Raw genomic sequence first — 26417 nt, 5'->3', positions numbered from 1 at the left:
AAGACTCGGGCCCCGAGAACTGCTACTGGATGGTGGAGGTGGAGGTGGCATGGCTGCTGCAGCTGCTTCAGCTTCATCCCGTACAAGCTCATCTTCTAGTTCTTCCATATGTACAATGCCATCCTCTAAATTGTCGTCCTCAGGGTGATTGTCCCAAATTTTATATGTGGGATCTTCATTAGCCCGATCACAGTAATGGCTCAACAACCTCAAATTGTAGTGCACATAAACCAAGCTTTCTGCTCGGTTTTCGTTGAGCCTGTTTCTTTTCACATTATGTATATAACTGTAGGTGCTCCAACACCTCTCTGCAGAAGAAGAATTTACAACCTGTGCAAGAACTTTCAATGCCAATTTTCGCAAAAGTCCGTCGCCGCCATATGTTTCCCACCATGTGAGAGAATCAAATTTATCTTTGTCGTCCATTGCATGGAAGTTACCATACAAGCCACTGCCAGTGAAGTATCTGCCTATTTCAAGACGCACAGCTGCACATTCCTCCCTGTCAGGCACCAACTTTTCTAATGCATCCAGATATCCTTTAGTTACCTCTCGATCTAAATGGGGTTTGGTCCTAACACCACCCCCTGCTGCAGGTTTGCCCAACCAAGAATCTGAGTAGTATTTTGGCGTAAGGATATACGCCAAGCAATGTAGTGGAAGGTTAAGCTTTTTCCACCGTTCACACACACAATCGTGAATCAGATTGTACAAGTCGGGATCTCTGTTATTAACAATGTCTTTTATTTCCCCCAACATGGTATCCATTTGCTCATACACCTCGCCAATCACTGGTTTGTCTGTATCTGCAAATCGAATCATGTTATAAATTGGCTTGGTGAAATCCAATACCTGTCTCACAGCTGTCCAAAACTGCCCATCAAGAGCGGCCTCCTCCACCGTTTCAAAACCTGCAATGTCAGCTACATTTGTAGCCCTTTCCTTTAACACCTGCCAATTTGGACTTGATACCATGCTAGCTAAACCCTCTCTTACCTTCAAAAGGCGCTTGAAGGTGAGGTAATAGCTACCAAATCTAGTCCTCGCAATCTTCAGCAACTCCAATCTCGAGTGACTGCGGAAAAGGCCATGGGTATTGCTATGATTTGTAATAAATTTTATCATTTTTTTTCCTCTCTTGTACAAATCCCCAATCCATTGGTATTGTTCATTTTTGTTTTTGACAATATCATGCAACAGAAGGTTCAATGTGTGAACCAAACATCCAGACCAAAATATGTTCGGGTATCTATCCTCAATAATTGCTCCCGCTGCCTTACAATTAGGAGCATTATCAGTGATGACTTGGATGACATTGTATGGGCCAATACGCTCAATTGTTTCAAGCAATGCTTCTGCAATGTTGATAGCGGTCTTGAACTTGTCTGAGTAATCATGTGCAGCTAGAAAAATGGGACCACTTCGGGACACAGCAAGAACACTTATCAATGGCTTGCCTTTTACATTTGTCCATCCATCAGATACAATGGACACCCCATTGTTAGTCCAAGAACTTGTCATTTTATTCAAAGAATGTGATATTTTTGCTTTTTCATGATCAAGGCCAACTGTTCTTGCCTTGTCATACCCAGGGCTCTTGTATCCTTTAGGGGCATCATTTATGGCAGAAACCATTTCGTGCCAATAAGGTGAGCGTAGAACATTGAATGGTATCCCATTTGCATAGAGGAACCTGTAAATTTTTGAATCCACATCATTCCTACACCCCTCATCAAGGAAATCTGATATGGTTCTACGGCGTAAAGATGATGACCCTGAGCCTCCATGTCCATATCCACTGCCTTGGGAGGATGCTGAAGGAGTTCTTTGTGAGCTTGGTTCAAAGAAACCCCTTGATCTTTTTGCTTTGTATTGGGCGTCCTCCTCTTCCTTTATGTATTTGGCTCTATCAACTGTTGACACCGCGTCGCAAGTTCTGATTCCTATTTGTTTCTCTCCATCCCATGCCCTTTTCCCGCAAAGGTGTCTTCTCAAACGGGTGTATGAGCCTGTGAAATCACTGTTGCAATGGGGGCAATGAAATTTAGTGGTTCCACCCCTCTCCCTGTTTCAGGCCTCTGAACATATTTCCACAATGGAGTTTGGTCTTGTTTAGTTTTTTGACCCTCATGTTCACCCTCCACATCCTCCTCACTGGGGTTTTCACCTATTTGACTTCCTCCGGCTTCTTCATCCACCTCTTCAGTTTCAGGCCCCTTCCGTTTCCTACTCTCCACCACCATAATAACCAGAAAGGGGACCAGGAAGAGGAAAATGCCAATAAAAATGCTTAGGTCCATCGTGTTTGATGTTTGTAGGGTTTGAGTCTTGAATCTGCAAATTAATTTAGTTTATTGGGATTAATTCATTTAATTTATTAATTTAATTTAAATTAATGATCTTTAAACTCAAACAGGTAAATGAAACTAACCAAATTAACTACCTAACCAGCTAAACTAACTAAATGATTAAGTTACTTACCTCTGCAAGCTTGCTCCTCGCTCCTTGGCACTTGCTCCTCGCTCCTCAGCTCTGGCTCCTTGCTCCTCAGCTCTTGCTCCTTGCTCCTTTGCTCTCAAACTCAACCTCAATCTCATTGAAATGATTTTGTTTTGGCCCATTGGGCTTATAAATCCAAAAAAATTAGTTTAATTTTTTGTTTTTTTTCGGGTCCGCGGAATTTTTTTCCGCCGAATCGCTCCCGGAAATTTAAAATTCGCTCCCGGAGCGTTTTTTAATGCCCGGGAGCGATCAGGGAGCGATCGCTCCCGGGCATTAAAAAGCGCTCCGGGAGCGCGGGAGCGATCGCTCCCTGAAGCGCTCCCTCACAGACCAGGGAGCGCAAATTTTTTTACGGGAGCGCACTCCCGAAAATCGCTCCCGTCCGGGAGCGATTTGGGGAGCGCGCTCCCGACCCGCTCCCGCCCGGAGCGCGCTTCGGGAGCGGGTTCGTAGGGGGGGGGGGGCGCTCCCCCGCATCACTGCATTATAATAAAATTGTCAATTGTCAATGCATAAACTATAAGTCTCTAAATTTACATCATATTTACTCATGAAATCACATAATGAAAATAGAAATATCCAAAATCAGCCACGAGAAATTTGTAATTTCTTGTCTCGTGCTTGATTGGGAGTCTCCTCCTACATAGTTGAACGACCTTAGTGCTCTTGATTAAATACAAGTTTCATACCCTAGTACCCTACATTCTCTTGATTATTGGGAGTCTCACCTGCATAGAGGGCTTGGTTTTCTTGATTAAATACAAGTTCCATACCCTAGTACATGATAAAATCCAATGGAAACATTGCAATCCCCCCAATCCTGAAATCCTGAAAAACAGATAAGTCTGCTGGATATTGAGTGAGATGTAAAATTCTACTTTCTCCATATGAAATCCAATGAGGGCGAAACCACTCTCAAACATCTCGAGTCATTTCATGGTAATGTTAAAAATTTAAGTAAAAGGATGAAAATGAAAAATAAAAGAGAATATCACTTTTATTTTAAGAATTTAACATTACCATGAACTGCATATGTGTCAAACTTCCTGATGAAATGCATATCAACACTAGGGCAAAAGTTCACTTTTATAACTTTAGATAGGCATCTAGAAGCAACTATAAGGCATTAGAAAAATCTAATTAAAAATTAGAAGACAAATTAGTAAAAAAAATTAAAACAAAGTCAAGTTGCATGTGGAAACGGTGTCGTACGGCCCAGAAACGTGTTTCCAGCCGTATTGGCCATGTTTCCACCTCAAGAAACATGCCAGTACGACCAGAAACGCGTTTCTGGGCCGTACCATACGCGTTTCGTTTCCGTTTTTGTACGGAAACTCCTCCCCTGCCAGCGTTTCCTACAACTTAGATTTGAAGTATGGCTATCACCAAGTTCCAATAGAACCTACAGATGTATGGAAGACTTCCTTCAAATCCAAGGAGGGCCATTTTGAGTGGTTGGTCATGCCCTTGGGTTGACAAATGCCCTTGCAACTTTTATGACGCTGATGGATGACATCTTGTGGCCTTTCGCCAACTCGTTCATGGTTGTATATCAAGACGACATCCTCATCTTCAACAAGAGTTGGGAAGAACACTTGCAACATATTTGGTAGGTCCTTCAAACCCTGCACTAGCACAAACTATGTGCCAACTTGGAGAAATGCTAGTTTGGCATGAAGCAGGTCCAATATATGGGCTACATCATTGATGAGCAAGGCGTGGATGTGGATTTGACTAAGATCCAACTCATTTGGGATTAGCCAACTCCGACAACTCTAACAGAGCTTCACTACTCTTTGGGCCTTCGTGTTGGGATTCTCTCATATCACTTGGCCTTTGAGTCAAGTTTCGAAGGGTAGAGTGAAATAAAAGTTTTGTTGGTCTGAGTCCCAACAAGAGACATTCGTTGAGATGAAACACTGCCTTTGCTCTGCTCCAGTACTCACATTTCCAGACCTGCAACAACCATTTGAGATTGAGACAGATGCCTCCGAATATGCTATTGGTGCAGTTCTCACCCAACAAGGGCATTCAATGGCCTATCACAGTGAGGCACCCTCCATTACGATTCGGAAATACCGCACCTACGGTAAGGAGATGTATTCCATCGTGCAAGCTTGCTGACAGTGGAAACATTACATTCTGGGGAAGGAGATGATCATCCACACAAATCACTGACCTCTTAAATTTATACACACAGGGAAAGTTGCAGAACAATTGCCATCAGAGATGGTCCACATATCTACAACAATTTCATTTGAACATTAAATACAAGAAGGGAAACACCAATAACGTTGCAGATTGCCTCAGTTGGCCCCCGGTTGTGGCACTGACCATTGTTCTCAACTCTTGTGGGCACGAGACTTCTAGATGGTCGCAACTATACAAAATTGATCCAGAATTCACCACCACATACCAAATGTTGATGGATGGCAAGCAAGTACCAAACTTCCACCTCCAGGACGCACTGTTATGCACCTAGGGCATCTTTGTGTTTCTTCAAGCAACCGTGCTAGTTGATTTGGGAGGCACACTATAGTCCAGTCGCAGGAAATTTTGGTTTGGGAAAAATAGTGGCAGTGCTGCAGAAGTGTTTTAATTGGCCTAAACTTCGACAAGATGTTTCAAAATATATCAGTTCCTGCACTGCCTGTGCCATCACCAAGCCAACCATTAAGAAGCAAGGCATGTACACTCCTCTGCTTACTCCTAGCCAGCCTTAGGAATACATCTCCATGGATTATATGTCTAACCTTCCTTGTACCAAGCATGGTAATGACTGTGTATTTGTGGTCGTTGATAGATTTTCTAAGATGGATATATTGGCTGCTTGCAAGAAGAATATCACAACAGAAGTCACTGCCAAACTCTTCTTCGAATGAGTGTGGGTACATTTTGGGATCCTGCAGACCATTATATCATATTGAGACAGCAGGTTCCTAAGCGCATTCTAGTCGAGCCTCTGGTCATTGTTGGACACCAAGCTGACCAAGTCGATGGCATTCCACTCCTAGACTGATGGCCAGACAGAGGTCATCAACAAGATGATATTGCACATACTACGCATGTACAACTCCAAGCATCCACGGACATGGGATGAGAGCCTTCCCTATGTGCAACACAACTATAATAGAGCCCTCCATAGCTCGACTGGACACAACCATTTTCAAGTGAGCTTGAGATTTCAACCATTGTGCTTGATTGATGTTTCCATGCCTCTTGCGACTACACAGGCAGAATCTACACATGTATAGTTCGAAGCTAATAAAGTCACCAGGTTTATTGAATGCATCGGCCACTAGATTTATTGAATGCATCTGCCAATGCCAAGTATAAACAACATCATGATCAACGTTAGGTGTCGCATAAGTTTCAAATGGGCGACAGCGTGTGGTTGCATCTACAAAAGGAACGCCTTACCATATTCCATCAAAAGCTTCGACCACTTCGATACAGGCGTTACACCATCACTAAGGCCATGGGTAACAACGATTTCGAGCTAAGTATCCCTCCATTCTTGGCCTAGACCCCGTATTCAACGTGGACCGCCTTTAGCCATATTTTCCAACATTGTTGGACACATCAAACATTGTTGAGCAGCTAACACCAACAAAGCTCAATCTAGATTGCATCAAGAAACCACAACTAATTGGATCATGGACACACAGCTTAAAAACACTCGCCAACAGAGGATCAAGCTATATCGGGTTGTCAAAGCTGACCAACTCCTGCACCAAGGCTCACGAGGGACCAAATTCAGCAGAAGTTTCCCCATCTCATGGAGGCGCTCAATGCAATGGGGACCGTTGCTTCCTAAGTGGGGAGGACTGATCCAGGTGGATATTGGTGGCCACCTACCTATTCCACTTGGACCCCCAACACTGTTTCCTTTTAGTTTTCTAATTTCCAGCACAGTTTCCTATTTCAGTAGTTTTCTATTTTTGGCCACCTGCTTATTCCACTTCGACCCCAACACTGTTTCCTTTCAATTTCCTAATTTCTAGCACAATTTCCTATGTCAACAATTTATTTTTATTTTTATTTTTATTTTTGGTAGTTTTTCGTGTCTTGAACATTCAGAGCCATTTTGAGGCCCTAAATGACGTTTTTTGGGAAACAAGGAAACTAGAGGCTCACAATTTGACGTTTGCAGTCAAAAGTTTTTGTCCTTGGATAGAATTTCTAATGGGATGTTGTGTGCGCCAAACGAAGATTGTAGGCCAAAGTTACAACCCTGGGAAGTTGACTTTCCAACTAACCCTAGTGGTGCCCACAAGCTTTTGGTGCTTCATCTCCTAGGGTTAGGTTTTTGGATTTTTAGGGTTTTCCATTGTTTTTTGATGATAAAAAGGCCTGAGAGCCTCATTGTAACTTAGTTCAGAAGGCATGTAGCCATCACATCTCTTCTCAGAGATAAAGCTACCATCTCCCAAGCTAGTGTGTTTCCTTCTTGCATGTACACAATTTTAGCAATTGCTATTTATTAATTAAAGTTATGTTTTGTTGTATCTTTGTGTTTTTGTTTAAATTTGTATTTCATTTTGTTCCTTCATAAACTCAGATCACGTTGGTTGCAATATATTCTGCTTTTGCAATGTTGATTACCCATGGTGAAGCATACCCATGAAGTGCTCTTCCTATCATCAACACTTTCTACTTGGTCAACATCTTTATATCCCTGAAGTTGTACATCCTTGTTTGCGACATATTTCAAGCCATAATTCATATTACCACGTAGATATCTCAAAATGTGCTTTCCTGGAATCCAATGCTCAATGTGTTCACTGCAAAGCAAATGTTTGATTTGGTGTTAACCAAATACATCAACGAGCCAACCAATCGTTAGTACATAGATGGATCTCGATTCAAAGCCTCTTGAGTCTTAACTTTTTCAAGTTAGTCATCATGGGAGTAGCCATGGATTTATAGTCCATCATGCCAAATTTATTAAGAATCTCAATAACATACTTTACTTGACCAAGGAAGACTTCACCAGGTTTCTGCCATACTTCCAATCCCAAGTAATAATGCATCAAACCAAGATCCTTCATATCAAAGTTAGAAGCCAACTATTTTTTACACTGAATGGTGAGAGGCTTAAAACTTGTCAGAAACAAATCATCAACATATAGCAATAAGATGACAGGTTCATTCTTCACAACCTCAAAATAAAGGTTTGGATCGACACCGCTTTTGGTAAATCCCAATCTTGTCAATTTGAACATACCAAGCTCTTGAAGCTTGCTTGGGTCCATACAAGGCCTTTTTTAACTTGCAAACATGAGATTCATTTCCATGCACCTCAAAACCTTGAGGTTGCTCTATGTACACCTCTTCCTCAATCACACCATTGAGGAAAGCAGTCTTCACATCCATTTGATGTAAATTTCATCCCAACGAAGCAACAAGAGAAATAATAGATCTAATGGAAATGTACCTAGCAACTAGAGCAAAGGTCTCATCATAATCTTCTCCCTCTTTCTAGGAGAACCCTCTAGCCATGAATCACGCATTGTATTTGTCAATACTTCCATATGTAACATGCTTGATCTTGTATATCCACTTGGAAGTCACCACTGACTTCCCTTTCGGCTTTGGCACAATCTCCCAGACATCATTCTTCATGATGGATTGGTATTCTTCATTCATGGCTTCCTTCCATACTTGTTGGCTAGTTGCTTCTTCATAAGTGGAACATTCTGCATCAATAAGATTGGTCATAAGAGCTGCATAGCTAGAAAACCTTTTAGGTTTCTTAATTTCTCTAGATGTGCCATCAGGAGCTGCATGTCCTTTTGCTTCTTCCAATGTAGATCTAAGCCATGTTGGTCTCTCTCTTATTTTTGGAACAACAACAAGTTCTGCTTGTTCACGGGGCCTTTCTAGCCCTTCAGGACGTTTTGTAGAACTCAAATGCTCTTCTTTCGAAGCCTCCAACTTTACTTCATCATAGGAATCCATGGAGACTTCCTTAGATTTCCAATATGCAACTTTCTCATCGAAGGTGACATTCCAACTAACCTCGATTTGTCATTGTTTTGGGATGTAGATTCTATAGGCCTTTGAGGATTCACTGTAACCAACAAATATGCCATTCTTTCCTGAAGGTTCTAACTTGTTCCTTTTATCCCTAAAAACATGAATGTGGATATGGCAACCAAAGATTATCGTATGTCCAACCTCTGGCTTTTGTTTAGAGAAAGCTTCTTCAGTAGTCATATCTTCCAGTATTCGATGAGGACTTCTATTTTGAATATATACAACTGTCAATGATGCTTCTCCCCATAAGAACACCAACAAATCCTGATCATGCATCATAGCCTTGACAAAATCTTCAATGGACCTGTTCTTTTGTTTTACCACACCATTCTGTTGTGGATTATAGGGAACAATCAACTCCCTCTTAATCCCAACGTTCTTATAGAAAGCGAGAAGTTCTTTTGAGGTGTATTCTCCTCCATTGTTAGATCTCATAATTTTGATCTTCTTACCTGTCAAGTTTTCTACTTCAGCTTTGAATTCTTGAAACTTAGTGAAGACTTCATCCTTGGTCTTCATGAGATAGATCCATGTCTTTTGAGAGAAATCATCAATAAATGTACATAGAATAGTGATCCTCCAAGCGATCTCACAGGCATCAGACCACATACATCATAGTGAATCAAATCTAAAATTTTTTTGGATCTATTGTCACTACTTGGAAATGGTTTCTTGATGTTCTTTCCAAGAGCACAACGTTTACATACACCTTCATGATCTATTTGCAATTCAGGGATGCCTGAAACTATTTGATTCAATTCATGCAATACTCTATAACGAAGGTGACCATATCTTTAATCCCATAGCTCACTTGGATTGATTTCATCATGTACTTGGGCTTGAGTTGGTTGACTCGCGAGCCTATACAATCTTCCTTCACGAAGCCCAATAACCATAACGTCATCTATACTAGAGCCCTTGGACCATACAAGTACTTTGCCATCCACAAAAGCTACTCTATCTCCTTTATCTTCTAAATAGGAAATAGAGACTAGATTCTTCTTCAAACCTGGTTCATATAGACATTGTTTAGATAACATTGTTACCTCATTCCATCTCAATGGATGCCTTTCCAATTCCTTTGACTGCATAGTTGTGGTTGTCTCTAAGATCTACCCTTTGGGGTAGCCTCCTTTCCATCACGTTAGTAATATTTCCACGATCTCCAATCATATGTCTTTGTCACCTTTAAGCTTCTTTGGATGTTCATCTTCAACGTCAACTGTGGAAGCATGTTGTTTTCCCTTCCTCTTTTTGTTATTAGCCATCTTACGACAATCCCTTTTGTAATGTCCAAATTTCTAACAACCATAACTTTGAATCTTTGACATATGTTTCTTCCTTTGGGGAGGAGGTGATCTTCTTCCTAACTTCTTTTGTTGAAAGCTAAACTTTTTCTTTCCTTTATACTTGAAACTAGTTGCAAATGCTTGGGAAGCTTTCTTCCTTTTTATCTCTTGACATAAGCCTTGATTCTTCTTGAGCACAAGAGGTTCATAGTCGTTCAAACGAAGGAGCTTACTTCCAACTACTTATACTTGCTGCAAATGCATCCCATGCTCTTGGTAGACCATTGAGTAATGTAGTGTGACAAGTTAGTTCTCATAAATAGTTTCTCCAATTGCTTGAATTTGGTCTTTTATTTGTGAGATCCTTACAAAATATGAATCCACTATGTCATGATTTGTCATCATTATATCACGAAGCTCATTCCTCAAGTTCACGGCTTCACCAACATTCTTGATAGTAAATAGATTAATCAGGGCATCATACATCTTCTTGGAAGTATCAAACTTTGCAATGTAGGGAATTAGATTATTAGAATGATCTTTAATGGAGTCCATAACAAGACTCATGGCAGCAATGTCACCCTCAACCTTTTCTATCACAATATCCAAGACTTTGTTCTTTGCAAGAATAAAATCAATTCTAAGCTTCCAAGCTCTGAAGTTTGAGGCTCCTTCCAGCTTGTTCTCAGATTTCATAGAAGAAGCCATGGATGCAAATCAACAAGGACTTCAATAATAGTGATCTTAATGTAGGGTTTCTTCAAAGGTGATCTCAGTGTTCTTTTCTTCACCAAAGCTCTGATACCATGTTGATTTTCTAAATGCAATAGAGACAATATTTCTGAAAAACTGATAATTGCCTTTGATGTCTTCTTTTAAACTATTCCAATATATCATTTAGCAATTATACTTCAGAAATTCAACCATACAGGAATAGGAGAACAATAGAGATCACAATGCAGAAAGAGAAGACAAGATTTAACCTGGGAAAACCAACTAAGGGGAAAAACCCAACAACCTTTTCAATAGAGAAATTCCTATGTTCAACAAGAGACACACTTAGACCTTCTAGACATTAACTAGGTCACACCTGGTCAAACCCTCCAAGTCAAGCCTCTGAACTTGATCCAACACTTCGCTCTCCTTGATCTGACCCAGAATTCCGCCCCCCGACAACTGCCTAGAAATTTCGCCCCCTGCAACAAAACCTGCCCAAAACTATGTGAACTGCAGAGAGAGAGTCTATCCACACGTGCGAGCTTGAGAGAGAGAAAGAGATCCAATTTGTCCTCAATCTTCACTAGGATGCCCAGAAACTGTCTTCTTGAGAGAGTGTGAATTGGTGGTCAGAGAATGAGGTTGAGTTGGCTTTATATAGTGATCTGTTGGGTCGAATGGGTGTGCCCTTTGCTTGGGCCCACTTGACTTGGAGGGAGGCTGACTTGACAAACTTGGAGCCAAAAATTTCAAATTCAAAAATTCAAATTTTCTTCTTTCAAAAGTCCAAATGGGACTTGACTCAAAATATAATTTTCTTTTGACTCTAGCATTTAAAATATGCTTTACAATAATCAATATAAATACATCAAGTGGCCAAATATACATTATGAAGACTGGCCATAGTTACAAAATTCAACAAGCATGCCTCTCCAATCCAAGAATCATCCTCGTTGCCATGAAAATGACATGTCATATCCTCTAGCAACAATGGTTTAGAAGGCAGAGCTAATATAAACTTTAAAAAATCCGATGCCCTTCTTTGTTTTATTTTATTGGACCTCAAAATGAAAGCATACAACAAAAATTTATACTTGGAAAAACAAATCAGCTCATGATTTAGGGCTTGATGTCCTTGTTTGGAAGGATGAAAAATGCAACAATATGTCAACGATTGTGAATGTTGCTTTCTAGACATATTATAGACCTAACAATACAAACTTTTGCTGATTTTTTGTAAATATGAAAGGCATGAACTGAAGATATCAATGGCTGGAAAAATTCTACATATGTAATTAAAAAAAAAATTCTCCTTATCCTACAAGAAATCTGCTCCATTGATGAGGACATGGATGCTGATTGACAATAGAATATGTATAACACACTCCAATATCTTTTGGTTGTATAACATCAAAAGAAATAGAATATTCAGTGTCCTCTTCATAGTCCATGAAGTGGCTTCCAATCAATGCTGAAAATTTCTGCATCAAGAATAAATTGCCAAGGGTCCGAAAAATGAAAAAATTGTATAAATTGGGAAGAAACTGGTAAACATCAGCAAAACATAGGAAACATTAAAAAATTACACAAATGGAAAACTAGTCATCCATGAAAGAGAAAAACAAAGATGGAAAACTTCACCCTGAACTTCTTCAACCAAAATATGTTCAATAAGCTTGGAGGGGAAATCCCAAAACTCCAACCATGCCTCTAGCAAATGAAGATTCCATCTATTTATATCATCATCCATCCCAAATTAGGGCTTCATCCATCTAGGTTTTAAAGAACTGAATATAATTCTTTAATCTTAGAAAACATTCTTCATTCTAGGTCTCACCTCACTATGTCTTTCTTTAGGTGATTTAGGTTATTTTGAACCCTAGCACTTACTTTAGAGAACTCATAAACGCTATCACTCATCTTTTAGAGTGTAAATGATGTTCCATTTAGTATTCTTTTAGCTTACGTCAAAATATTGACTTGGGCCTTTGTATAGGTCCCTTTACCACTTGTTATCTTTCAAATTCGTTAGAGTATGCATTAATTCCTCTTAGGGATTTAGACCATGTCAACCATGCCACATGATGTTTCCTCATGCAAACAACCCTCTTCCAAATATGTAGAACATGCCTTGAACCAAGTATCCTTGTCCAAATGTCTCAAGGGTAGAACATGCCTGAAATAATGTGTAATGCCTGATAAAGTCACTTTTGAATGGTTTCCTGCTCGAAACATCCATCCTACAAGGGAGTGGACTCATGGTCAAGCAACCAAAATGCCCCTCATGAAGTGACCACCTTTGACTAAGCAAGTGGCTCCATCATTGCAAGGCCCCAAGCTAGAGCATTTCTAGCCTCTTTGCTTTGCCACCTATCATTGTAATGCTCCTAAGTAGGAATGTAAGTGATATTAAGCAAATAAATTGTGCAACAACATATAAAAATTTAAACACACATCAAACATCCATGAAAACGCTGCCAATAAGGAACCGCTGAGCTATATTATTAAAAATTTGCAGGCTAGATACAATATGAAATGGAATGGTGCACCTAGGCTTGTCCCAATGAACAAGCAAGACCAACCACAGGTGGAAAATAGTTGAGTTGAAGGCTGCTCAGCTTCTGCACCACTCTGCACTGCGCTGCCCCAATAAATTGTTGCCCTGCTGAATTTCAACTAGCTAGGAGGTGCTCAAAAATTGCCTAGAAAATTGTGTGCTTTTAACCTTGGACAAAACCCAGAAAAATCTAGAAAAACCCAGAAGGGAATTTAGCTGGTTTTGACTTTGGATTTTCGACCTCTTGGGAGCCTCTCCCCAGCTTTGACTGCCAATTTCGACTTGCAGGAAACAACCTGCAAATCCCTTTGTAAACTCCTCCAAAATGCTGGTTTTACCTGTGTTATTCCCTCGTAGCTCCCCGGATGGCTCTTGGCCAAGATCAACTGCTCCCCAAGTCCCACGAATTTGCTGTTGGATGGCCTCTGCGCAGTCCCTCTGTCCAGGAATTCGACTGACTGCTGCGCTAGTCTAGCTGGCTGCAAACTCCAGCGAAAATGCCTTCTCTATGCTGCCTCCTCAGCTCCCAGATCTCCCAGCGAGCAATGAATCCCCTTGCTGACCTCCAACTCCTCCTGCGTGTTTATTGGTTGCCCAGGAATACGTAGTTCCCTCTCTGTGCTGATCACTAAAATGTGTTGTTGTCCCTGACTACCTGAAATTCATGTTAGAACAACCTCCCTTGGGCAGGCACGAATGGACCCCCGAAGTAGAGGTTGAATCTCCCGCATGAGAGATTCATGGCTAAACAGCTGGTAGACTTGCTAAGTAGCAAAGCGTACAAGTGAGTGTTTGTTTGCAAATGTAGAAGATGGTCAAAATTGAGAGTTGATCCTCCTTTTATTACCTTGGGCCTCCTTAGCCTCATGTGGGCCCCACTGTCCACCCATTCGATTTCCCTCCAAGCACATCGAATGGCCAAGTTCGAATTCCCCATGTGGGTGCCCCCCACATTCAACTAGCTGCTAAATAAAGTCGAAATTGCCCCATAGTTCCTAAGTCTAAGTGTGGGGTCCTCCTCCTAAGTCAAAATTGTGCCCAAAAATGTGTAGTTGCACCGTGACTAATGTTTTTGAGAAGGGACATGACAGTTCTCCCCTCCCAAATGTTGCCTACCCTCAAGCAACCTCAACGCTGGGTGCTCCAATATGTGCTCACCTTCCCAAGTGGCATCCTCATCCGGCAAGTTCTTCCAGCATACCAAGAACTCCTTGATGGTCCTGCTCCTCAGTCTTCTTTCCCTACTCTCCAAAATGGCCTCTGGTTCTAACACCAAGTGGCCCTCATCATCCAGTGGGGGTAGATCATCTGCTGCCGTCACCTGTTGTCCTAACACCCTTTTCATGCATGAGACATGAAACACATTGTGGATTCTACTCCCTTGAGGCAGATCCAACTCATAAGCCATCTCCCCAACTCGCCTATTCACCCGGTAGGGCCCATAGAAGCGTGGTTGTAGCTTCTCGGTCCCCTTCTGTTTTAGCGTAGACTGCTTGTAAGGCTGTAGCCAGAGGTATACTAAGTCCTCCTCCTTAAAGTGCCTCTCTGTCCTGTGCGGGTCTGCATAAAGTTTTTGTTGATTTTGGACTGTCACCAAATTATCCTTGAGAGCCTTGAGGATATCTTGGCTCTCTTGGACCCAGTCTTTGGCCTTTGGGGCCCGATTGTCTCCAAAAACAATATCAGCAAAAGTCAGTGCATCATATCCATAAAGGGCACGGAAAGGAGTCATACCAATAGACATGTGGTGCGTAGTGTTGTAGCAGTACTCGCCCAGATGCAACCACCGAATCCACGTCCTCTGCTGACCTGTCACATAGTTCCTCAGGTACCCTTCCAACCATTGATTAACCCTCTCCATCTGGCCATCAGTCTGAGGGTGATCACTGGTGCTAGGAGTGAGCTCCGTCCCAACCAACCCAAAGAGTTCCTGCCAAAAACCACCCATGAATCTGATGTCTCTGTCGCTCACTATGTTCTTGGCGAGCCCATGCAGCTTGAAAACCTCCTAGAAGAACAACTCAGCGACCTGTGCAACCGTGTACCTAGTGGGGATGGTGAAGAAGTGGGAAAATTTGGTCAACCTGTTGACCACTATGTATATGCAATCCTTCCCTTACACTGTGGGGAGTCCTGTGATGAAATCCATCGAAATACTTTCCCATTCCCCCTCCTGAATGGAAAGTGGCTGTAGCAGTCCTGCAGGGTCGATCAACTCCCCCTTGTTCTACTGACAGGCCCCACACTCTCGTACGTGCTGTAGCACGTCCTCCTTGAGGCCCTTCCACGTGAATCTCTCTCGAACAACGATATAAGTCTTCCGGAACCCCGGGTGTCCGGACAATGGTGAATCATTAGCTGCCTAGAGCATCCTCTCCCTCAACTGCGAGTTGGGCACTAAGTAAATGCGCCCCTTGTAATAGATGACCTCATCCATCACACAGTAACGCTCATCTGACTAAGTAAATGCACCCCTTGTAATAGATGACCTCATCCATCACACGGTAATGATCATCTACATGTGTCCCCTCAAATACCTTGCATTCCCTCGTGTCCTTGGAGTACTCCACCAACAACTGAGGCCTCCAATCTTGGCAGATGCTCATGAGAGATAACGCAGTTGGTGTCTGAGATAGAGCATCAACCACCACATTGTGATTCCCCGACACATACTTGATGTCGAAATCAGTGTCAAAAGCTTAGGAATCCCGCATAAAGAAGCAAGGACTCCTCCTGCGGGGGCAAGAGATGCCCCTCCCTGTGGTGGTGGTGGCCCTCTATCTGCCGGACTCTCTCCATCTGTCCCACCAAAATCCTGCTCCACCTCATCCTCCTGGTCACTGTCAGAAAAGACCTCAATGTAGTGTTCTCTACCTGCAGCACACCTATGGCCAGGTGCCCAGGGCTCGCTGCATGTGAAGCACAGCTTCCTCCTATGGAGGTCCTTCCGTGTCTCCTCATCTAACTGCCCCCTCCCCTGTGTGGTCCTCGGTGGTGGGGGTCTAGTTTCATGCCCCTTCTGTGGGAAAGGGGTTCGTGCAGGAAATGGTGCTCTAGTCTTGGGGGTGACCCCCTGTATATCTCTGGCACACAAGACCGCTTCCTGTAGCATGGAGGGTCTACATGACTTCACCAGTCCACGCAGGGGCACAAGCAAGCCCTTGTTGAAGGTATATACCCTCCTTGCCTCGAATACATCCGGGACCATCACTGGCACACACAAAAAATCTGAAGAGTACTTCTCTGGGTTGCCAGTTTGGCATAGTTGTGTCAGCTCCCTGAAATACGCCTCTAGATCCCTCTGATCGAATCGCTCCACCACCCTCTGGGTGAAGTCCTCATAAGAAACTATCTGAGCATGCCCTAATGTGGTCAAGCCATGGAACTACCAATCATGGGCTTCCCCCTCCAGGTGCAGCGTGGCCATCTTAATGGCTTCTTGCTCTGTCATCTGGTTGAGTTGAAAGTATGTGTCCATCTTTTCAACCCAAGCCTTGGCCGTGCACTTGGCAATGCCATCAAAAGTAGGGAAATACATCCTCCCTATGGTTCTCTGCAACTCATAGTTCTGGGTCCCTTGTCCTCCGTACCCCTTGTTCCTCTCACTCTATTTGAGCTTGCAGTAATTTCTGAAGGAGAGGGCTTCTTTGAAGTCTTCATCCATGGTCTGCCACTCTCTGAAGTAATCCCCCATCTGAGGAGGATATTCCTCCCTTGCAGGCTCAATTTGTGCCACTAGCACGAAAGAAGGTAGTGTAGCCCGAGTCTACACAGTGATGGAAGGGCGATGCACTGCTGGTGAGGGGTGATCGAAAGGCTGAGAGGCTCCAGAAGTTTCTCCACATAGAAATCCTCTAGGTGTGGTCCTTTCTCTATTTTATGACTTGATCTCCTTTAGCATATCTTTTTGCCCCTTGGCCAAGTCACTCAAGGCCCTCAGGAGGCTGTCGAAAGCCATCTCCTCCTTGCTCTTGGGCTTTGTCATTTCCTCCTCTCCGGCCACTGCTTTCCCTCTGTCCTCTGTATCTGGAGTAATTTCTAACTCCCTTTCTCTGCTCTTGTACCTCTGCCTACAGTAGGTGATGTTCTGCTAGTACCCTTCTCTCATAGGGAACAATCCCCACAATTGAGCCAAGAACTAGGCTCTGATACCACTGTAATGTTCCTAAGTAGGAATGTAAGTGATATTAAGCAAATAAACTGTGCAACAGCATATAAAAATTTAAACACACATCAAACATTCATGAAAACGCCGCCAATAAGGAATTGTTGAGCCATATTATTAAAAATTTGCATGCTAGATACAATATGAAATGGAATGGTGAATCTGGGCTTGTCCCAATGAACAAGCAAGACCAACCCCAAGTGGGAAAATGGCTGAGTTGAAGGCTACCCAGTTGCTGCACCACTCTGGATTGCGTTGACCCAGTAAACTGTTGCCATGTCGAACTTCGACTAGTTGGAAAGCGCTCAAAAATTGCCCAGAAAATTATGTGCTTTTAACCCCGGACTACTTGAACAAAACTCAGAAAACCCCAGAAGGGAATTTAACTGGTTTTGACTTTGGATTTTCAACCTCCTGGGAGCTTCTCTCCAACTTCGACTGCCAATTTTGAATTGTGGGAAACAACCTGCAAATCCCTCTGTAAACTCTTCCAAAATGTTGGTTTTACCTATGCTATTTCCTCGTAGCTCCTTGGATGGCTCTTGGCCAAGATCAACTGCTCCCCAAGTCCCATAAATTTGTTGCTGGATGGCCTCTGCACAGTCCCTCTGTTTAGGAATTCGACTGACTACTGCGTTGGTCTAGCTAGCTGTAAACTCCAGCAAAAATGCCTTCTCTATGCTGCTTCCTCAACTCCTGTATCTCCCAACAACCAATGAATCCCCTTGCTGACCTCCAACTCCTCCTGCGTGTCTACTGGCTGCCTAGGAATATGCAATTCCCTCTCTGCGTTGATGGCTAAAGTGTGTTGCTGTCCCCGACTCCCTGAAACTCCCGTTAGAACTGCCTCCCTAGGGTGGGCACGGATGGTCCCCCGAAGTAGAGGTTGAATTTCCTGCTTGAGAGATTTGTGGCTAAACAGCCGGTAGACTTGCTAAGCAACAAAGTGTACAAGTGAGTGTTTATTTGCAAATGCAGAAGATGGTAAAAAATGAGAGCTAATCCTCCTTTTATTACCTTGGACCTCCTTAGCGTCATGTGGGCCCCTCCATCCACCCATTCGATTTCCCTCCAAGCACATCAAATGGCCAAGTTCAAATTCCCCATGTGGGTGGCCCCCACATTCCACTAGCTGTTAAATAAAGTCGAAATTGACCCATAGTTCCTAAGTCTAAGTGTGGGGTCCTCCTCCTAAGTCAAAATTATGCCCAAAAATGTGTAGCTGCACCCTGTGACTAATGTTTTTGAGAAGGGGCATGACAATCATGCTCCTGTGTTTTCTCCAAGGTAGTGCATTTCACTCTTCTATACTCTGTCTTGCTAGATGCCATACTCTGAAACCCTTTAATGTAGGGTGTTTTCACTTTTGACTATATTTGACCCCTTAACTTGCCACAAATCATGCTGCAAACCTTTAGCATGGTCGGATGTTCTTGTTCTGGTGTTCCCTTCCTCAATTGTGCCAAGTGTGCCAAAATGGAATCCCCTAGTGCAATAACCTTCCAAAAAGTCAATCAACCTATAACTGCTATTGAACTCCAAGGGTCTTCTATGGTGCTTGGTGAGACAAGAAAGGCCCATGAAAATGCAAAATGACACTGCATTTTCAAAGGGTAATACTCTTGTACTTGGACATTGAGGATTTCCTTCCAAACACCCCAATCCCATTCCCATATCTTTCCACCCCCGAAACTTGGTTCAGCTTGGACTTTATTGAAGGTTCAGGCGCTTCCACATCTTTTGAGGGGTTTTTGAAACTTTCAATAGAGTCTCGAGGGGTTTCCAAGGGGTTTCATAAAAGATTCCATTTTTCTCTTGTTTCTTGACATTTCTTATAATTTATGAATGTCTACCCATGTTTCCAACTAACATTGGACACTAGCTGACATTATTTTGGAACAGACGTTTCCTGGTGTTTTCCAAAGTTTTGGTCCAACATAGTTGATTGTAAAGGAGGAAATTTTTGTCATATATTATATGGATCAGAAAACTCTCCTAAACCCCTTGCTATTTTAATCCCTTGTAGCCTCAACTGATCTAGGCATCATCTAAGGTATCATTCTTTTATTGATTAGCTTCTTATTGCTCTATCTAAGCTTTAATGTTTAAAATGTGAATGGCTTTTCAATAATTTTCTGTTCAACTAATTTCCAGATAGCCTTAAGCATATTAATGTTTGGAATCTCTGCATTGCATTCAACTGTTATGTGTTCTATTCCAGATTCAACGGAACTTTGCATTTACTTGTTATTATCCATATCCATTTCTTAATGTCGACAGCTTATGGTTACTATGCTTTTAGGGAAAAACAATATGATCGAATTTGACCCATGCAAAATGCTTAGTAATAGATGTCTAAGCCCAAAGAGCTTAACACATAGTATTCTCCAAGGTTTTGCTGAAGATTTAAAAAACACGTATTTATTACAAAAACTGTATCCTTGCAAACATGGTGGTGTAGCTTCAATTTGATTCTGGTTATGATTTTTCTTTGAATAATTGCTGTATAGTCTACAGCCTATGAGCTGGCATTTAATTACAAGTTGTCCAAATCAGAGCTGCTGTTTGTATGTTGTGCATTTTTCGTGTGGGAGAAACTGAAAATGTACACTAATATTTTGGCAACTTGGACTGATTCATTTTTGTATTGCCATTTTGAGCAGGTAGTGTGAAGTCACTCATCAGTCTTCCATGTTTCATGTCACATGCAAGTATACCCTCTGAAGTACGAAAGTCCCGGGGATTAAGTGAAGATTTAATTCGCCTTTCTGTAAGTTTCTGCTCATATGTGGGTAGAACTCATTGAGGTTCTAAAGTTTTCGAGGATTGACTGGATTGACTGACTCATCTATTGGTTTATTTTCTAAACAGGTCGGGATTGAGGATGCAGAAGACTTGATTGTTGATTTAGACCAAGCAATTAAATCTGCATCTGTCTAATGCCAGCTGATTGATACTTTGGAAACAAGTTATGTGAGTTCATGAAATCAAGTAAAATCTGAAATCGACATTTGTCGAGTTCATGGGGTTGTATGTGCACAATATAAGGTTTTGGGATCTAAGAAACTGGAGACCTTGCTTGTATGATCAACTTAGTTCCAACAACTTGCATCTGGTGAATTACAGAGTTAACAGTCTTTTTGTGGATGCTGCGTATTAGGAAGTGAAAAGTAGATCTCTTTTTTTGAAATAATTAATATATACTAAAATAATCAGAATGTTGGTTATTGGGGCAGTTTCTTCTCCTACCTAGAAAAATGATCTGGTTTGGCAAATATAAGTCTGCCATTTCGAGAAAGGGTGAATATGTAGATACTTAAAGAAGCATAGATGGTAACATTTCCATTAGGGTGGAGCAATGCCCACATTGAAGATCACAGAAAAATCAAAACATGGTATTAATTTGTTTAGATTCTGGAATATCAGAATAAATGCTTTTTAAAGGAATTTGTTTTCACCATATTTTAAGAACATTGGTAAAGAGAGATTCTTTTATCTTCAAGATGAATGCTTTGTTATTCTGATTTTAGAAGAGGATCTTGTTTTTCCTCTACATATATTTGCATTATCAGGGCTTTTACATTTTATCAATGTTCTACCAAGTCTCTAGGACGGGGGGACGCGGGTGCGAGGAGACGCACAAAGGGGACGTGTGGGAGTACCCTCAAATTTTAAGGAAATTTAGGGGGGACGGGGAGACGTCGGGGTATATATATATATATATATATATATAAAATTCATGTTCATATTCATTGTTCAATAATGGAAGCATATTAAACTGACTAATAGTAATACCAATACATTGAAATTTCAAAATTTATCCATACATAAAATTTAAATTCATAATTGAATCAAATAATGACATATGGAATCTTGATCCATCCTCATCATTCATTTTGATACATACATCATTCATATGACATACTTATTATAATGTTCTAATTCATCTATACCATAAGGTTCAATAATAAAATTCAATAATGAAATATTCAAATACAATGTATATTGATCCATATCATTCATCATTCATCAATCATCATTCTATAATCTACGTTGATTTAAAAATTAAAATGAAAATTCATCATTCATCATTCTAGAATCCAAATTGAAAGCAAAACATACTACTATATTACTATATACTATATACTAGATACTGAAGTGTGAACACTAAATTTATATAACTCAGTTTCAAACTCAAAAACAGTTAAGAGTGAAGAGTCGGTCATCAATATCTAGTGTCACAACTTAAATGTTAAAATTGAAAAGTAAAAATGGAAATTGAACATTGAAAATAAAATCAACATCAAGGACTCAATCTCAATGATTGGTCCGCTACATCCTTCTGCGGCATGAAGTCATTAAGACCATCAATGGGAATGTCGTTATCTGAGTCAGAGTCACTCTCTTGAGTAACCAATGGAACTCCAACCAAACCATGTTGCAACTCATCCAGTCCATCCTCATCATCTATCTGTGCACTATCCTCTGGGTCCACATCCTATTATGTTGCTGGTCCCCCTCCGATACTCTGGTGTCTTCCTATGTGCAATACGTAGGGAACTGTGCACTGCAACTAGCTTCTCTACTCTCTTAGAGGAAAGTCTATTCTTCTTGATAGAGTGGATGAAGCTACAAGTGGACCAATTCCTCTTTGCTGTAGAGGAACTAGCAATCTGAGACAATAAGCAAATAGCAAGTTGTTGGATCTCTGGAGCTTCATCCCCATGCATGGTCCACCAACCAATGGGGTCAGTCTGGCCTAAATCATTGCGATCTTCCCTTGCATCAGGCTTGTTGAAGGGACCATTGAGACTTGCAAATTGCATCCATTGTTTCCTAATTGTTCTCCCTTCTTCTGAACTATATATCTTTGTAATGGTTGCTCAAAATCCCTTTTTTATCTCTGGATCTTCAATGTGAAGAATTCTACCAGTTCTTGCCACATACCATTTTGGGTTGAGTGCATATGCCGCCATGTGCAAAGGTGTATTTATTCGATCCCACCTACGCTAAATAATGTGTCGAATCTGAGTCGTATAGAACTCTAAGGAAGGATCTTTCTCACGAATGGCCACTCTTACTTGATCCAACATACTCTCAAAAGTCTCATAGATTTCTCAAACAATAGAAGAATCTATGTCAGTGTAGCAAATGAACTCAACTACAGGATGTAAGACTGACACCAAATAACCACAATATGTCCACCAATCATTATCCAATATCTAAACCTTGATTTTCTTCCCTTCCTCTGTCTTGGATTTTGCCCATCTATTCCAATCTGGAGTCACAACCATGGCCTGCAATGCTGATTGCACCTCCAACATCCTCTCTAATAAAAGAAAATAACTAGCATATCTGGTATCAGTAGGCTTGAGGAATTCCTTCCTCGCTTGAGACTTGTACATGGCTAAGGAGGTGTGTTGATTGCAAATAAACATTTGCACATTTCTTGCAACTGTCACCAAGTTAGATACCCACTCAATTTTGCCAATGTATTTCAATGCATTATTGAGCGCATGCATGCAACAAAGGGTCCATAAAAATGTCTGTATTTACTCTAAATTATTAATCATGCTAATCTACACATTGCTGTCGCATCTGTCACAACCTGTACAACATTTGTAGAGTTGACTTCCTCTATAGCATCATGAAGAAGCTCAAATTGGAAAGTTGTATCGTTGCGCTTTCCAGAAAAATCAATAGCTCTAAGAAAAAAAGGCCCCTCTCGGCAAATAACTATGATGTTGATAAGTGGACATTTGGCAATGTCTGTGCACCCATCCATAACAATAGAACAACCTTCCCTCACCCATGTCTTCTTCAAAGTTTCCTTTTGCACATTAATATTAATCACTTGCCTTTCTAATATCACTGTCCTCAACTTATGTTCACATGGTGGCACATATGAGGGTCTTGCTGCTGCAATTTCCTTGACCACCTCCTTGTAGTAAGGAGAAGGACTAATATGCAAATGAATTCCATTGGCAAAAAGAAATCTGCCAATGGCATCATCTGTATCATCACAGTTCAGCTTACTATACATCCTTACAAGAGTTGGTCCCATTGCACAAGAGTGGGAACCCTTAGTCCCAATAGGAGATGGTGGAGGCATATCTTTCATCTCTTTTAGTTTTAATGTTTTTTTTGAGCTTGTGGCTTCATCAATATTTTGCTGAGCTTGGGCCATGACATTTTTGCTTGAGAACATGCCCTTTGCATCTGCTGCCATTTGCATTCTCAAGAGCTCTGATTTTTGCAGCATGATTAATTTTGTACATATACTAACCACTTTGCCACCTACACCCAAAAGATGCAACCTGAGACGATTAGAACTCCAAGCTCAAGAATGGCCACAAACATTGTATTTCCAATGGCGTGTCCCACCTCTTTTGCTTCCAGGGTTTGGTTGGATTAAAGAGCCAGTGATTTTGGTAGCATATAACAAATTAGGTTTTCTTGGATTAAATGTCCCATTTGCATATTCTGCCAATGACTTTGATGGGGTTGGAGTTGTTGGACTGAGATTAGCACTAGCTGCACTACTGCCATGGGTTTCATTCATTGTTGATGGAGTTTCAGTTTGAAGAGGACTTGTTGTTTGAGGATCATATTCACTCTCAGTTTCACTATCACTACCAGTGTGGTTGCTATCACTCATTTTGCAAGTAGTTTATTTTTACGACTTTTTATTATTTAATGCCCTGCAAGAAGGGTTTCAAAATCTAAAATTTAAAACTACTGATAATTTATAAAAATAAGTGGTTATTGGTTTCCAAATTCTATGGTTTACAGAAATTAAAAATTTTAATGCCACATAAAACATGAAAAAATTAAAATGCAGCAACTTACCGTAGATGCTGGATTTGAAAATTTTCAAATGCCGAAAACTGACAACGAAGTTAAATCTGGACGTTCGTTGTTGAAGGTAAAAATTTAAAAAATAATGGATGCCAACGTTGGTTGAGAAAGTTGCAGCCTGCAAGCAGTGGCAAAAAATGTGAAAATTGCCACAAAATCGCTGGTCAAGCAATCCCACAAATTTGTTGGTCGAAAAAAAATTAAAAAATGTATATTCATTGTGCAATTTTCAAAATTTGCAGTCACTTGTGGCTCTGCAACAGTGAGTTGGGCGGCAAGAAATGCTACAACAGGGTCGACACCGTTACGTTGGACGACAGGGAGAAGTGTTGGCCGTGGCTTGTGTAGCGACCTGCGTAACATTGTAATGTGGAGCAACAAAGGTCGACGATGGCGGTTGTGTGGCGAAGCTCGATGACGACTGTTGTGTGGCGAAGGTCGACGATGACTGTGTGTGGAGCTTCAAGCATTACCCAAGCGAACAAGCAACAACTCTGTGGAAGCGAGGTCGAGTAGCGGAAGCGTCAATGGTAGTCTGCAGGCAACAGGTCGAGCAACATCAATGACTGTGGACGTGGAGCCTCGACGACAGTCTGCAGAGGGTGGGCACAGGGGCACAGGCGTGAGCTCAACTGTGGAGAACATGAGCTTAGCTGTGGAGAGCGTGGGCGCAGGGACGAGCTCGGCTACACGTGGAGAGCATGAGCGTAGCAGGTAAGAGCTCCGCTGTGGCAGCAGAGGTTGAAGTGGGCGCAAGAGTGAAAAGTCGACGACCATAGAAAGAACTGAAATGAAATTTCGTTGTAAATGAAAAAGGACACAGTGAATCTAAGTTCTCATCGTTTATTTTTTATTTGTTAGTTTAATTATTATTATTTTTTTAGTTTTTTAATAAATATAATTTTCATTTTTTAATATATAAAGGGTCATTAGACAAAATTGAAGGGGGGCGTGCCCCCCCACAAAGGGGGACACCCAGAAGTACCCCTTTCGGGGAGTCGAGTCTCCCACACTGGGGAAACAAACCCCTTTGCATCTCCCCAAGTGTCCCCAAAAGGGTGCGTGGGGTGCGAGCACCCGACCCTAGGGGACGTGTCCTGGTGGAACACTGTATCTTATACACGAGGTATGATCATAATTCTACCCCAAATCGATGGGTATTCTTTACACATATTGAAAAGTGCATCAAAATTTGCAACTCTCCGTTGATTGAATATTGCTCTGATGATATTCTTTTTACTTAATGCGATAAGAAGACTATGGGAAGATAGTCTTGATAGAATTAATCAGGTTGTAACTTAGCAATTATCATTTTAAGCATGTTTTCTATACGTCTAGAGAGCATTTTCCTATAAATTGAACCAATTGTGAAGCCTTTAACCTATTTAGGGCATTGTATCAGATATTTAATTTAAGTCTTTTTTTGGTGATTGAGTGCATTACTAAAGGTATCAAATAAATTCAACGTAGTTTATAAAGAAAAAAAATGATGGAAGACTAAAATTTTCTATAATCATTATGGGCAACCCAAACTGCATTTCCGATTTTCAAAATATCTCGAGATGTAGAAAACCTTTTTCATGAGTTTCCAAAAAGTTAGAAAAGCCTCAATGTTTTCTGTTCCTTTCTGGACACCATTGAATCCATTTCTTGGTGGATTTTTTTAAACCGCTAGCAATTTCCAGAATCTTTCACATTTATCTTAAAAGGATTTTCTAACCCTAATTAACTGTACTAAAACCTAAAGAAACATATCTAAAGCATAAAAAGCTCCAAAACAAATAAAAGCCACATATCATCAAAGGTGAATGCAAAACCAACTGTGAAAACATGATCAAAATTACTTGAAGAATTTCTTCTTGCTTCCGGAAATAGTGTTCTGACAATATATTTACAAGCGCAACTTTCTGAAATTTCTGATAATTACTTCTAATAATATAGGTCTTTTTAACAATTTTAATTTATTATTAAGTAATTATACTTCAGAAATTTAACCATAAACCATAAGAACAATAGAGATGACAGTGCACAAAAGAGAACACAAGATTTACCCCAGGGAAACCCACTTAGGGTAAAATCCTTGCAACCTTTTTCTTAGAGAAATTCTCCAATTCAACAAAAGATACATCTAATGCTACTAGACAACTATGCCAATCATAGTTTTAAAACTCCGACTCCGACTCCGACTCGGCTGAGGATCGACTCCGATTCCAACTCCAAAATGGTAATGACTCGGCCGGCCCGATTTCAATGACTCGGTCATTGTAAAAAATACATTAAATATTTTTTT

At 41.1% G+C, this 26417-nt stretch overlaps 1 protein-coding gene across 3 annotated transcripts in view; it reads left to right on the top strand.

Annotated features, from left to right (window-relative positions):
- CBL (cystathionine beta-lyase) overlaps positions 1-20731 on the top strand; it is a 261669-nt gene extending 240938 nt beyond the window's left edge. For all 3 annotated transcript variants that reach the window (XM_089416084.1, XM_089416085.1, XM_089416083.1), the window contains exons 13-14: positions 19933-20039; positions 20141-20731. In XM_089416084.1, coding sequence (XP_089272210.1) covers positions 19933-20039; positions 20141-20209 — 176 coding nt within the window. In that variant the 3' untranslated portion in view covers positions 20210-20731. The remainder of the gene's footprint in view (positions 1-19932; positions 20040-20140) is intronic.
- Positions 20732-26417: the final 5686 nt, after the last annotated feature.

This window comes from Pinus tabuliformis, chromosome 3_2 (genome assembly GCF_031772625.1).
Source record: "Pinus tabuliformis cultivar Carrire ecotype Pingquan chromosome 3_2, CPIR1, whole genome shotgun sequence".
Taxonomy (NCBI): Eukaryota; Viridiplantae; Streptophyta; class Pinopsida; order Pinales; family Pinaceae; genus Pinus; species Pinus tabuliformis.
Note: the sequence above shows the minus strand (reverse complement) of the source record. Positions and strands in the feature narration are given on the sequence as shown.